At 45.6% G+C, this 15,781-nt stretch overlaps 1 protein-coding gene across 1 annotated transcript in view; it reads left to right on the forward strand.

The window, feature by feature from the left end:
- Positions 1 to 15,781, forward strand: part of LOC134936833 (hexokinase-2) — a 91,938-nt gene that overhangs the window by 34,940 nt on the left and 41,217 nt on the right. Inside the window, exons 3-5 of the mRNA XM_063932107.1 lie at positions 9,278 to 9,426; positions 12,027 to 12,146; positions 13,272 to 13,367. Of these exons, the coding sequence (XP_063788177.1) occupies positions 9,278 to 9,426; positions 12,027 to 12,146; positions 13,272 to 13,367 (365 nt within the window). The remainder of the gene's footprint in view (positions 1 to 9,277; positions 9,427 to 12,026; positions 12,147 to 13,271; positions 13,368 to 15,781) is intronic.

The raw sequence follows: 15,781 nt of genomic DNA on the forward strand, positions 1-15,781 counted from the left end.
GAGCTGATCGTAGCAGTGCAAAATTTTGCACAGCTACGATCAACTTTCCTGATGTGCGGGGGACGCCCAGCACGGGGCTAGTCCGCCCCGCATGTCAGTGCCGCCCCCTTCCGCAGAAGTGCAAAGGCATCGCACAGCGGCAATGCCTTTGCACTTCAGGAGTAACTCCCGGCCAGCGCAGCTTTAGGGAGCTGGCAGGGAGCTACTCCTCGCTCCCTGGCCCGCAACGGCTGCGTATGACGTCACGCAGCTGCTGCGGCCCGCCCCTCGTTCGGTCCGGCCACGCCTGCGTTGGCCGGACCGCGCCTACGAGACTGCGGCCAAATGCTGCCGTTTTGCCCCCTCCCGCCCATCGATTGATTCTGCCTGTCAATCAGGCAGAGGCGATCGCTGTCCTGCCACGGCCGTCCCGCATGCGCAGGCGCACAAAGGCGCCGGTGCATGTGCAGCAGGGACCCGTTCGCTCTGCTGCGTGAAAACGCAGCGAGCGAACGGGTCGGAATGACCCCCATAACCTTTACCATAACCTGATTCAGTATCAGGTTCTTCATTAGTTCTGTGTGTGCTCTATGGGGTATATTTGCTAAAGTGCAGGTTTTAGCTGTTGCCCATAGCAACCAATCCTCTTCCACTTATCAGAGAGAAGCTAATAGGCAGAATCTGATTGGTTGCTATGGGCAACATCTCCACTTCTAAAAATCTACACTTTCGTAAATATACACTTCAGAGACTTTTGTGTCCCACACAGAGTATTCTTATTGTGTCTATATAATATTTAAAGTGATCTGATATTCACAATACAGTTGCAATTTTGTCAGGATAATACAATAATGTATAAAATACAAATACAGTGACGTTTTAGTTAGCTAATGGAAAACACAGTCTGTCAGACTTAACAAGACCATGACATTGCTTTTTGGGGTAAATACTCCCCTATGGGGATTTACTAATTGCGCAGTGCTGCTGCTTCTTTGAGTACCAAGCTGCACATTAGGGGAAGAGGCCCCTAATTCCCAACAGATTCTATTTCCAAGAAGATCTTTCATCCCAGGATCAGGGAACCCCAGATAGGTTTCATATAGTTTGGTCGGCTGACTTTCAAGCAGACCTGCAAAAACCATGGGGGTAATTCCAAGTTGATCGCAGCAGGAATTCTGTTAGCAATTGGGCAAAACCATGTGCACTGCAGGGGAGGCAGATATAACATGTGCAGAGAGCAGAGCCGGCCATAGGCATAGGCAAACTAGGCAATTGCCTAAGGCATTTGATATGTCTAGGGGCATCAGCAGCTTCTGCTGATTAACATGATATGCGGCATGCCTATATTTTGTGTGTAGCATTTTATATGCAGATACAGCCACAGTCTCACACAGTATATAGGCATGCTGCATATAATTTTAATCAGCAGAAGCTGTTTGTCATCCTAGCCAATAGCAATGCAAATAAAATGCATTTTCATTAAAAAAAGGTGCCAGACGTTAGCATTGAGGCAAGATTTATGAGGACACATCTGTATCCAAGCAGAGGCAGAGGTCACAGTGTTAGAGGCAGTGTGAGTGCTGTGTGCATGTGAGTGGGTTGGTTGTGCAGTAGTGTTAAGAATATGTGTAAGGAGCATTGTGTGTGTCATGTAAAAATGCATTAATAATGTGCAACATATGTGTAAGGGGTACTGTGTGTCATTATGTGTATAAGGGCATTAATAATGTGTGGCATATGTGTAAGGGACATTATGTGTAAAAGGGCATTAATAAAGGTTGTCATAATGTGTAAGGCGCATTATGTTTATAAGGACATTAATAAGGTGTCTCATATGTGTAAGGGGCATTACTCTGTGGAATTATGTGTATAAATGCATTACTAATGTGTGGCATTATGTGTATAAGGTGCTCTACTATGTGGCGTTGCGTATAGAAAGGGCACTACTGTGTCGTCTAGTGTGAATAAAGAGCGATAGGGTGTGGTGTAATGTGAATAAGGAGCAATTCATGTGATGCAATGTGAATAAGGGGCTCTACTCTGAGGAATAACGTTTATAAGGTAAAGTGGTACTACTGTGGGATGTAATATGAATTATGGACACTATTGCATGATCAAATGTGAATAAAGTTGCAGTACTGTGTGACGTAATTGGAATTGGGGTTACTATTGTGTGGCCATGCCCCTTGCCAGCAAAAACACACCCCTTTTCGGGCTGTGCGCCAAATGTGCAAGCTGTTCCTATTTAAAATATATAGAGTACAAACACCAAAATAAGGACTGCTATGGGTGAGGGGTGATGGTGCTGTGAAAGAGGTGCAAGGCCAGAGGCAGAACCAGCGGTGGTGCTAGGGGGCACCAGCAAAAATCTTGCCTAGGGCATCATATTGGTTAGGGCCGGCTCTGGCAGAGAGAGTTAGATTTGGGTGTGGTGTGTTCAATCTGCAATCTAATTTGCAGTGTAAAAATAAAGCAGCCAGTATTTACCCTGCACAGAAATAAAATAACCCACCCAAATCTAACTCTCTCTGCAAATGTTATATCTGCTACACCTGCAGTGCACATGGTTTTGCCCAACTGCTAAAAAATTTCCTGCTGCGATCAACTTAGAATTACCCCCCATGTGCATTCACTGTTTTCACAATTATTCCTAGAAGTTCTGTGTTCATGTGGTATGTTGCTTATATATTCATTGTTTGGAAAAATATAAATAATATCTCTCTCATTTGCAACATATTAGTGCTATTCTTACTGAAGACAAATTAGTTTTATAGCATTACTTTGTCAGTTATTATATTAAAAGCTATTACTAGTATTATCCGCTCATCACTATAACAATCCTGAATGGTGTGCTATAGGGAGATAAGTGATGGAAATTTCCACAAGGTGGTGATATTGGCGCAAGTATTACAGCTGCCAAATGCAGCAATAATTAGAGATATCAAAAATAAATGACATCAAATCTGTGTCTGGCAGAACATTTGTTGGTAGATAATTCATTAGTAGCTTATTCATTTCAGAGCACAACATTAATGTGACTGGTAAAAACATCAATGCTTTATTGGTCCCAATATTAATGTGTCATTTTCACTGTATTGCAAAATTAATTTATTACAATAATCATGTTTTTAATACATGAGAACAAGTTGGATATATGGACTTCATTTTAAATATACACATGTGCCCCTGTAGATCTACAGTATATTTAAAATGAAGTCCATATATCCAAACACAACGGCTGACATCAGCATCAGACAAAATTTAGTTCAAAAATAATACTGCATAGGAGACCACAAATAGGTTGAACTCGATGGACAAATTGTCTTTTTTCAACCTTAGATACTATGTTACTATGTTTGTTTTCATGTATTAAAAACATTGGGGAATATTCAACTGGTCGAAAAAAACTGCAATAATTCGTCCATGTTTATTCAATAGCGGGCGTTTTGGCCCGTTTTTAAATCCATTTTCGGCCATTCCTTTTCACTTTTTTTTGGACGAATTGGCATGGGCAAAAACGGACCCAAAAACGGGCGAAAACACCAGCATATTCGACAACACGCGCGTATTGGAGGCAAATTCACCGATCCAAATGGTTTTCACCAGTGGCGGATTTTTTGACCAGTCGAAAAATCGGCACAGGCATTGACTAGGGTGAATTTAATTCGCACTTAAAAACGGGCGAAAAGTGCCAATTTTCCGGCTGTCGGAATATTTGCCATAAATTGAATACCCCCCATTATTGTAAAAAATTAATTAATGTCAGAGCCATCTCTTTTCTATTAGCAAATGCTAATAAAGAATTTTAGCAATGACATACAGCTCATGCACAGGAGCCAATGTATGCATGAATGCAGATCTTTTCTGTCTCTCGCTACTGGGGTGGGAACTGGCAGCAACAGTGCTATTGTACAGAAATGTTGTGTGCTGTGGGTTTGTCGTGGAAGTATTTTGGGTGTGTCAACAGTGCGCTGTGGGCATGAGGGAGCAGTGTCGGACTGGAGCATGAAGGGCCCACCGGGGGTATGCAGTGGTAGGGGCCCATGATTAGAGGTGTGGCCAGCCTCCAAAGGAGTAACTGGTCTGGACTCCTTGATAATTTATATAGTAATTAATGCTAGTGCATGCATGATAATGTGACAGATTAATGACAGCAATGTACTGTAGAGAATACATCATAATCCTGTGTAGTATAAGGTAACATATGTATAATATATCATTCAAGTGCACAGTCTAGAACCTGATCCCTAGAGGAGGAGGGCCCCCCAGGCAGTGGGGCCTATCGGTGGTTTCCCCTGTACCCCTGTGGGCCAGTCCAAGCCTGCGTGGGAGTATCATAGACATGTCTTGGCAGTGTTGTGAGTGTGTTATAGGAGTGTTGTGGGAGTGTCATAGGTGTGCTGGTGAAGTGTCTTTGGTGTGTTGTGGGAGTGTCATGGGCATGTTGTGGGAGTGTCATGGGCATGTTGTGGGAGTGTCGTGGGCATGTTGTGAGAGTGTCGTGGGCGTGTAGCTGGAGTTCTGTGCTTTCCTGGCTCGTGCATACGGGGAAGGGAAGCCTGTTACTGACTGATATCATGCATCTAGCATGGGGCTGGGCAATTGTCAATAGTGATGTTGATGGTTGTGGCTGCAGACAGAATGGCTTCCCACTTGATCCTCACATTAGTCCTACAGAAACTCAGCTTAGCATAGGCTTCTGCGTCATCGCACAACCACACACACTGTGTCCGATACAGAATCAGCCCTTCAATATGCAGTGTAGTTCAGATATAAAGGGCTGCGGTGAGCAGATACAGCACCAGTGGCGTAACTACTGCCCCCGCAGTCCTCGCGGTGGCTTGGGGGCGAGGGGCTGCGGGGGCGCCACTGATTACAGCAGACTGACATGCGGACGAACGTCCGCATGTCAGTCTGCTTTATTGGAGGGACACGGCGGGCGCAGCGTGTGCCTATCCTGTGTCCCTCCTGAGCCCTGCATCATCTCCGGCGGCCCGCGGGTCTAATAGGGGGAAGTGCCGTCCGTGAGCCAATTAGAGCTCACGGACGGCACTTCCCCCTATCAGACCCGCGGCCGCCGGAGATGATGCAGGACTCAGGAGGGACACAGGAGAGGCACACGCTGCGCCCGCCGTGTCCCTCCAAGTTCTCCAACAAGCGGCGGCTGCACTGCGGCATATCTGTCACGGGGGGGGAGAGAGGAGAGGGTGTCTGGCACCGGGGAATATATGGCCATTGGGGGGGGGATGTCAGGCACTAGGGGGGATATCCGGCACTGGGGCATATATGACACTGTGGGGGGGGGGCGGGGGATATCTGGCACTAGGGCATATCTGGCACTGGGGAAGGGGGGGGGGATATCTGGCACTGGGGCATATATGGCACTGGGGGGGGGGGGGATATCTGGCACTAGGGCATATCGCACTGGGGGGGGGGGGATGTCTGGCACTGGGGGGGATATCTGGCACTGGGGCATATATGGCACTGGGGGGGGGATATCTGGCACGGGGTGGATATGTGGCACTGGGGGGGGGGGGGATATCTGGCACTGGGAGGGAATATCTGGCCCTGGGGCTTATATGGCACTGGGGGAGAATATCTGGCACTGGGGGGGAATATCTGTCACTGGGGATATATGGCACTCGGGGGGAATATATGGCACTGGCGGCATATCTGGCACTGGGGGAATATCTGGCACTGGGGGCATATGTGGCACTGGGGGGGAATATATGGCACTGGCGGCATATCTGGCATGGGGGGAATATCTGGCACTGGGGGCATATGTGGCACTGGGGGGGAATATCTGGCACTGGGGGCATATCTGGCACTGGGGGGGTATATGTGTACCTGGCACATGGGGGGGGGGGCTATATTTGGCACCGGGGGCATGTGAGTACCTGGCACCGTGGGGAAATATCTGGCACTGGGGACATATGTGGCACTGGGAGCACAGCCCTAGCAACAAGGACTACCTCCTAGCAACGAGCATGACACCCAGTGCATGAAACACCTGACAACGAGCATGACACCCAGTGCATGAAACACCTGGCAACGAGCATGACACCCAGTGCATGAAACCCCTGACAACGAGAAGGTAATTGAAAAGTAATTAGAAGCCTTACTGTAGGACTTAATGTGTAATGGGCATTACGGTGTGTGGCATAATGTATCACGGACATTGTGGTGTGTGTCATAATGTGTCACAGGCATTACGGTGTATGGTATACTATATCGCGGGCATTGTGATATGTGGTATAATGTCTCAGGGTCATTGCAGTGTGTGGCATAATGTATCACGGACATTGCGGTGTGTGTCATAATGTGTCAGGCATTACGGTGTGTGGTATACTATATCACGGGCATTGTGGTATGTGGTATAATGTCTCAGGGTCATTGCAGTGTGGCATAATACATAACGGGCATTGCGGTGTGTGGCATAGGGTATAACGGGCAGGGCATTGCGGTATGTGTCACAGGCATTACGGTGTATGGTATACTATATCACGGGCATTGTGGTATAATGTCTCAAGGTCATTGCGGTGTGTGTCATAATGTGTCACAGGCATTGTATGTGCTATAATGTATCAGGGGCATTGCAGTGTGTAGCATAATGTATAACGGGCATTGCGATTCCTGTCATAATGTGTCGGGGGCATTACGGTGTGTGGCATAATGTGTCGGGGGCATTACAGTGTGTGCATATTGTGTCATGTGCATTGTTGTGTGCGGCATAATGTCTAAGGGCCATTGCAGTATGTGGCATAATGTATACTGGGCATTACTATAAGGAGGAAAAATGACAAATAATGTAAGGGGCATGAATCAGGATTATTTTTCTTTCCTGTGGTGGCTAACGTCTGGGCGTGCAGGTTGCAAAACTGGGGTATAAGGTAGTCTTTTCCTGCAATACCACGCCCCTTTCCGAGAAACCACGCCCATTCCAACAAAACCACGCCCCTTTTTTTGCAGCGCGCGCCGAAGGCGCGCGCATATTTGTCCCTTTCTTGCTCCCAGTTATGCAGCGGGGGGGGGGGGGGGGGGGCGCCAAAAATTTTTTGGCTTGGGGGAGAAAAATTTCTAGTTACGCCACTGTACAGCACTGCAATCAGTTACGTGAACAGAGCATTCAGCACATGCGTGTTTTATGTGTGTTTCATGCATTTAGCTTACTGTATATGCATTAATTGCTTGTCGAGCTCTTTAACAAGTAATTTTTTATGCATTTGGTGGAACGCCATTCATTGATTGAGTGAGCCAAAGCCAGATCATCCATTAGATCAGTACCTAGGCTCCCCGTGGGCCAAGTGGGCACTAAGAGACACAGATTACTCAAACCTGACTTATGTGGTTATTTTTAACAGCCAGAGGGGAATGGGATGGGGTAGGGGGGGAGGGGAACTATCGTAGTTGGCTCTTAAATGGTTCTTAGTGAATGTCCTGATTTGCTATAAGATTTGTCTAAGCCTGTGAGCCTATGTTAGTTCTATCTCTGCCAGCTTCAAAGTTGCACAGGGACAAAAACCAAATACACAAAATATGCACACCACAAGGAAACTTAATAAGCATGTTGAAAAAAATCCTGCATGCTGGCTGGGTCGTGTGCAATATAAAATTGAGCTATGAAATGTTTTACCTGCACACTCATATGTATAATGATGAACATACTGTAAATACTAGCAACAGCTGTACAGAAGTGGTATCTGGAAATATTCCTAGAATACAGCTGTTTTCCATCATCCCTGACACCATTCGCCACGTGAGCGGCAGTGAAGTAATGTTTTTTATTTACATTGAAACAGATCCATCTGAGGCGGGCAATAATAATAATACTGTCCTGACCTCTAAGGGGTTAAATGCGCTGGCTGCTTTTGATTTGTAGGCCGTCTCATTGTGTGAGCACAATGGTTCTGGGTAGTGTAATCCTTCACAGGGCAGCCAGCACAGCAGAATCAATGCTTGGAATAGAATGATGATAGAGGTCGTTCTGGCTCGCAAACACCCATCCTGACATTTACTATAGAGATATATAGTGATTTATATACTACCAGGTTATAATGAGGTGCAAAACTTGCATTATATTATTATTATTATTATCCTTTATTTATATGGCGCCACAAGGGATCCGCAGCGCCCATTACACAGTACATAATCAAATGAGCAAACAAGAAAACCGCACTTACAGTACATGACAATATAGGACATGTATAGAAAACCTGGGGTTAGGTGCCATCAAAGGGAGTATGGAGTATAAGATAGTGTAAGTAAGAAAAGGAAAGGCACATGAGGAAAGAAGTCCCTGCTCTGGCGAGCTTGCAATCTAAAAATTATAGTTGGGTATCAGTGTAAGGAGGGTACCATATTTATCATATGTCCAGTCCAGTACGGATTTTCTACCTTTCATAAGTATACCAGTATCATAACCTTTTTTTAAAGGGCATAACAGTATTTACTATTCCATTGCTTTAAGAACCATTATTTGCCGTTTAAGCGCTCGTCACAGGTTCTATTCCCACTATATGGGGGGTAAGCAATTGAGGTCGGAACTGCCGTCTTGTCGGAAAGACGTCAGTTTTCGACTTTTTTAGGTCAGATAGTATTCCAGCCTATTCAATCGGACTGCCGTTTTTTCAACAGGTCGGCAATTCTGAATGTGGATCCGCGGATTTGCCACAGATCCACGTGTTTTGTCGGATTCTGCGCCAAATCCATCAGGTTTTAGCCCCATTTTCGACAATGTCAATCCGACTTTAAAAAAGTCGGATTGGCATTGTCTGGAACGGCCAAATCCTGTCGGATTTAGCCGATCACTGAATACTGCATTGTCGGATCCTTTCCGTCGGAAAGGATCCGACAAGCATTGAATACCCCCCTATAGGTGTCGTGGACACCCACAAGTGGGAATAGTCCGTTAGTCGGCATGCCGACTGTTGGGATTGTGGGTGGCCATCGGTCACATAACTACATCCCATTTAAACATCTCTAGCCACACAGGTTATTGAGTAAAGCTAGCTCTAGATTGGTAAAATCAGCTGAAAGGACCACAAGAGAAAGCAGTGATTTGTCTGCGGTATCCCTCTAAAAATAGGAGAAAGCTGTGATAACCCTCTTCTCTGGCAAAGGCTAGAGAAAGTGGTTATCACTGCTTCATAAATAGACCCCTTTTCTCAACTCATAAACATGATAAATGTTCTCCACACCCTTTTTGCTGAATAAACTCAAATCCCATAAAAACTAATGACTTGATAATCTGTAACTTGGTTTTACTGACACTTAAATGTCGTATTTGCCTTCTGTATAGAAAATGGAGATTTCCTGGCTCTGGATTTGGGAGGAACCAACTTTCGAGTCCTGCGGGTGAAAGTTTCCGATAACGGGATGAAAAAGGTGGAAATGGAGAACCAAATCTATGCCATCCCGGAAGATCTTATGAGGGGCAGCGGCGCACAGGTGAGGCCACACTCTGAAAGTGCAGAGAAAACACCTCGTGGAACTCCCACGTTAAATAAAGAGGTGAAGATTAGAGGGGGAGACTTATCAAATATTGGCGAGAGAAAAAGTGGAGAGAGATAAAGTATCAACCAATCTGCTTCTGTCATTTTACAGGCTGTACTAGAAAAATTAGTTAGAAGCTTTAAGCAATGTATCCACTTTGTCTTACTCCAAGATTTGATAAATCTCCCCCACAGTAGGTTATTGTAAGTCTGTTTTATTTGAGAAGACAGAAGGTGATGGATCAAAGTGATAAAATGAAATTAACAAGAGATGGAGATAACGCTTGGCATCGGCAGAGAACATAAAATGCCTTATATACTTCTATACTCTGACATGGATGACGTCTGAGGTGGTATTACTGTAATACTGTGGTCCCTGTAACAGGATAACAGACATTAGAAGACAGTGACTTGAGCTGTACTCAGGGTGACAGTCCTATATCACTTTCCAAACCTGTAAAAGAGCTGTTTATACAGCGAGTCACGGTTCTAGAATGGTGCACTTTTATACACAGTATACTGTATATATTTCCACATAGTTCTCTGAATGTCTTGTGCAATGTGCAGCGTGATGTTGGCCTAGCTGGAAGTCAAGAGGAATGCTGGCAGCTTGTAGAATGTCTCCTCCTCAGCATTTCCTCCTCTCCTGTGCGCTGCTCCTGGCTTCTCTCGCACACAAGAGTCATTTTCCTGCCAGCGTGAGATTTCAGCAATACAAACACGGCCGCCCGACTACAATAACTTGCACAATCACGGCTCCACTCTGGTCAGTTACTGCCATCTTTAATGCTGGGATTTGCCATGACATGTTGTGTCAGGCGCTTAGCAAAGACAACTGTGTAATAAAAAAAGGCCCACAGCTTGACATTACCGAGCAAACCTTAAATTGTTCATATATTACATTCTTGTCCCGCCTTAAATCGCGGAACTATTTTTGTTTGCTCGTCATTAAAACACCTCAGTACTTATGTATTAAGCCATTAAATAAGTTGCTGTCATCTCAATGCGTTTGCTCTTTTAGGAGATTCAAGTGAGACTATAATAAATATAGGTACTTAGGGGTCTATTCATGAAGCAGTGAAAAGTGTGGAGAAGTGAGCAGGTGGAGAAGCTGCGCATGGCAACCAATCAGCATTGAAGTAACATAATTTGCATACTATACAATTGTACGGAGCAGCTGATTAGTTGCCAGGGGCAAATTCTCCACAGGCTCACTTCTCCACTCTTTTCACTGCTTCATGAATAGACCCCTTTGGAACAACCAGAACTTAGTCAATAAAATAAATCTAGAATTCTGAAGTGTTTACTTTTAAATGATGGTACTTAGATGCATCTGTTGCCGACATACAAAGGAAAGAACCAAGTGTAAGTGAGTATACCAGTAATTGTGACCACACATGCTTATATCCGTAGGGAGAGATTTATTAAACCTTCGAAAGAGGATAAGTAGAGGTGTAGGCCATAGCAATCAATCAAATACAAATACTACCTATTATTTATAGAATGTACTAAATAATTGCTAGCTAGAATCTTATTGGTTGCTATTGGCAACACCTTCACTTGTCCTCTTCAGAAGGTTTGATATATGTTGCCGTTAGTCACCATGAGATATTTCTGGATGGTACAAAGGGGGGTGGCCACACTGTGTTGGGAATTTCATCTCTCTACATTGCTGTGATGCTGAAGGATGCTTGTCCACATCATTTTGGGTAGGGACCGTGGGGGTCATTCCGACCTGATCGCACGCTGCCGTTTTTCGCAGCGATCAGGTCACTACTGCGCATGCGTATGCACCGCAATGCGCAGGCGCCTCGTATGGGTACAAAGCGGATCGGTGCTGGGCGATGGATTTAACAAAGAATCCATTCACACAGCCGATCGCAAGAAGATTGACAGGAAGAGGGCGTTTATGGGTGTCAACTGACCGTTTTCTGGGAGTGTTTGGAAAAACGCAGGCGTGTCCAAGCGTTTGCAGGGCGGGTGTCTGACGTCAATTCCGGGACCGGACAGGCTGAAGTGATCGCAGCGGCTGAGTAAGTTCAGACCTACTCAGAAACTGCACAAACTGTTTTTGTACTTCTCGGCTGCACAAGTGATCGCACGCTTGCACAGCTAAAATACACTCCCCTGTGGGCGGCGACAATGTGTTTGAACGGCTGCAAAAAATAGCTAGCGAGCGATCAACTCGGAATGACCCCCTATGTCTGCTCCCCTTTATCATGGTGGGCCCTTCTACTTTGTACACATCCCTTCTCCATTATTTTTACTATAAGCGGTTGGAAAAAAACAACTAAAAATGAAAAGTTGGTAAAATAAATAAAATTGACATAAACTCATACCTGCATTCCACCTGAAAATGGTGCTGTCATAGTTCTCAGTTCATCATGTAGTCTCCATGATATTACAGACTGATAGACGACATGCTATTGAATATTGGTACAACCCACAAAATGACTTTTTCCGTCATTCACATATCACCATGATGGAATATAAGTTACAACAAGTCAGGTTAGATTGAATTATTCTTGGTGCATTATGTCTTGTTTTTATTTCCAGCTGTTTGACCACATAGCGGAGTGCCTGGGCAACTTCATGGAAAAACTGAACATCAAAGACAAGACACTGCCTCTAGGATTCACGTTCTCCTTCCCCTGCCACCAGACTAAACTGGATGAGGTGAGAGCAGAATGACCACACACTACATAGATGTCTTTTATTAACACTGGTTTAGGTGTAGACATATTTGCAACCAACAGTTACCAATCTGCAATTCACTTTTACGATAAGCAAGTGCCTGGTTGCTGTGGATCAATTTAAAATGTAAACCTAAATGCAGTGTTAGTAAATGAGCCAAAAGGAATTGGGTCATATAATGCACAATCAGGCCCGTAACTAGGAATGTGCGAGCAGTGGTGTCAAACAGGGCGCAGGGTCCTGCATGCGCTGCTCCCACTGCACCATGGCACCTACATGTGGCTGTAAGTTTGCCTGAAACGGCAGTAGCACAACTGCACAGCCGCCTGGAGTGTCCAAGAGATGCTCTGGGCAAGCACCCTGCAGCCTATGGAGCTGCCCAGTGCATGCTTAGGATGCTTTAGGCAGTGCTCTACGTATAAGAGCCGGTGGTCCTGCCCACTAGGCATGACATCATGATGTCACTGGTTTAAGGGGCGGGGCCGGTACAAGGAGCATTACTTCCCTGTTACTCACAATGCAGATGTTTCTGTGACTATTGCCCGTTTTGTTTTCATGGACTTCATATACTGAACTCTCATGCCCTTACCTGATGCCAGATATCCGGCTCCATTTTCATTGATGTTGGTTGTTCCCACATACTGGCAGCTGCCACAGAGTGTAATATGTATTGCATTTAACTGAATTCCAGACATGTTGTGTTAATCATACATTTTCCTGAACTGCACACAGGCAGGAGAGAATAGCTTCATGTGATCATATGATGTAGGTTATACAATGTGCCTGCAGACCGGACTAACTTCATTATCACTTGTATTTAGCCTGCGTCAGGAAAAGGGCAATGACAGATAAATCTAACAACAATCTCAGGCTTTGTAGAATGTCTGTCCTTTCCACATGGTCAGGACAGCGTCCGATGTATGCTGGGAATGTCATAATTGCCATATCACATTACTGTATCTTCTGAGATCCTGTTGTACCTAGTACAGTATATAGTCCTGTTAGGTAAGAGTCTGCTACTTAATTTAGGACATGACCTCCTCCTCTATAAAGTGTTCCCTCTCCCTATACCCGCAGTACCTGTAACTGTTCTGTCTCTTCTTACAGAGCATATTAGTAAACTGGACGAAAGGATTCAAGGCCTGTGGTGTGGAGGGAAAGGATGTTGTTACACTGTTAAGAAGTGCAATTAAGAAACGTGGGGTAAGCTGACTCTCAAAACGCGTTTTTCAAGATGACAAATTTTGGTTCATCCTAGGGATTTGCACTAGGGGAATATCACAGTATAGACGCTATACTGTGATATTCATGAACAGACTACCTATCTCTAACCAGAAGTGTGCATGGATAGAAACATAGAATTTGACGGCAGATAAGAACCACTTGGCCCATCTAGTCTGCCCCTTTTTTATTTTATCCTTTAGGCAATCTCAACCCTTTTTTAACCTTAATTCTTTGTAAGGATATTCATATGCCTGTCCCAAGCATGTTTAAATTGCTCTACAGTCTTAGCCTCTACCACCTCTGATGGGATGCTATTCCACTTATCCACTACCCTTTCTGTGAAGTAATTTTCCCTTAAATTTCCCCTGAACCTCCCCCCCTCCAGTCTCAGTGTATGTCCTCGAGTTCTAATACTTCTTTTCCTTTGAAGAATGTTTCCCTCCTGAACTTTGTTAAGACCCTTGATATATTTGAAAGTTTCTATCATGTCTCCCCTTTCCTTTCTCTCCTCCAAACTATACATGTTAAGATCTTTTATCCTTTCCGGGTAAGTTTTGTGATGTAGGCCATGCACCATATTTCTCTGGCGTCCTAGTGGATGCTGGGGACTCCGAAAGGACCATGGGGAATAGCGGCTCCGCAGGAGACTGGGCACAAAAGTAAAAGCTTTAAGACTACCTGGTGTGCACCGGCTCCTCCCCCTATGACCCTCCTCCAAGCCTCAGTTAGATTTTTGTGCCCGAACGAGAAGGGTGCAGTCTAGGTGGCTCTCCTGAGCTGCTTAGAAAAAAGTTTAGTTTTTTATTTTCAGTGAGACCTGCTGGCAACAGGCTCACTGCATCGAGGGACTAAGGGGAGAAGAAGCGAACTCACCTGCGTGCAGAGTGGATTGGGCTTCTTAGGCTACTGGACATTAGCTCCAGAGGGACGATCACAGGCCCAGCCATGGATGGGTCCCAGAGCCGCGCCACCGTCCCCCTTACAGAGCCAGAAGAGCAGAAGAGGTCCGGAAAAATCGGCGACAGAAGACGTCCTGTCTTCAATAAGGTAGCGCACAGCACCGCAGCTGTGCGCCATTGCTCTCAGCACACTTCACACTCCGGTCACTGAGGGTGCAGGGCGCTGGGTGGGGGCGCCCTGAGACGCAATATAAACACCTTAGGGGGCAAAAAATGCATCACATATAGCTCCTGGGCTATATGGATGCATTTAACTCATGCCTGTTTTTCCATAAAAAAGCGGGAGAACGGCCGCCGAGAAGGGGGCGGAGCCTATCTCCTCAGCACACTGGCGCCATTTTTCCTCACAGCTCCGTTGGAGGGAAGCTCCCTGACTCTCCCCTGCAGTCCTGCACTACAGAAACAGGGTAAAACAAGAGGGGGGGGGGGGCACTAATTTGGCAGATAAATCTATACAGCAGCTATATAAGGGAAAAACACTTATATAAGGTTATCCCTGTATATATATATATAGCGCTCTGGTGTGTGCTGGCAAACTCTCCCTCTGTCTCCCCAAAGGGCTAGTGGGGTCCTGTCCTCTATCAGAGCATTCCCTGTGTGTGTGCTGTGTGTCGGTACGTTGTGTCGACATGTTTGAGGAGGAAAATGGTATGGAGGCGGAGCAATTGCCTGTATTAGTGATGTCACCCCCTAGGGAGTCGACACCTGACTGGATGGTCTTATGGAAGGAATTACGTGATAGTGTCAGCACTTTACAAAAGACTGTTGACGACATGAGACAGCCGGCAAATCAGTTAATACCTGTACAGGCGTCTCAAACACCGTCAGGGGCTCTAAAGCGCCCGTTACCTCAGGTGGTCGACACAGACCCAGACACGGACACTGACTCCAGTGTCGACGGTGAGGAAACAAACGTATTTTCCAGTAGGGCCACACGTTACATGATCACGGCAATGAAGGAGGTTTTGAACATTTCTGATACTACAAGTACCACAAAAAAGGGTATTATGTGGGGTGTGAAAAAACTACCCGTAGTTTTTCCTGAATCAGATGAATTAAATGAGGTGTGTGATGAAGCGTGGGTTTCCCCCGATAAAAAACTGCTAATTTCTAAAAAATTATTGGCATTATACCCTTTCCCGCCAGAGGTTAGGGCGCGTTGGGAAACACCCCCTAGGGTAGATAAGGCGCTCACACGCTTATCAAAACAAGTGGCGTTACCGTCTCCTGATACGGCCGCCCTCAAGGAAACAGCTGATAGGAAGCTGGAAAATATCCTAAAAAGTATATACACACATACTGGTATTATACTGCGACCAGCAATCGCCTCAGCCTGGATGTGCAGTGCTGGGGTGGCTTGGTCAGATTCCCTGACTGAAAATATTGATACCCTGGACAGGGACAATATATTATTGACTATAGAGCATTTAAAGG

Source organism: Pseudophryne corroboree, chromosome 6, assembly GCF_028390025.1.
Source record: "Pseudophryne corroboree isolate aPseCor3 chromosome 6, aPseCor3.hap2, whole genome shotgun sequence".
Taxonomy (NCBI): Eukaryota; Metazoa; Chordata; class Amphibia; order Anura; family Myobatrachidae; genus Pseudophryne; species Pseudophryne corroboree.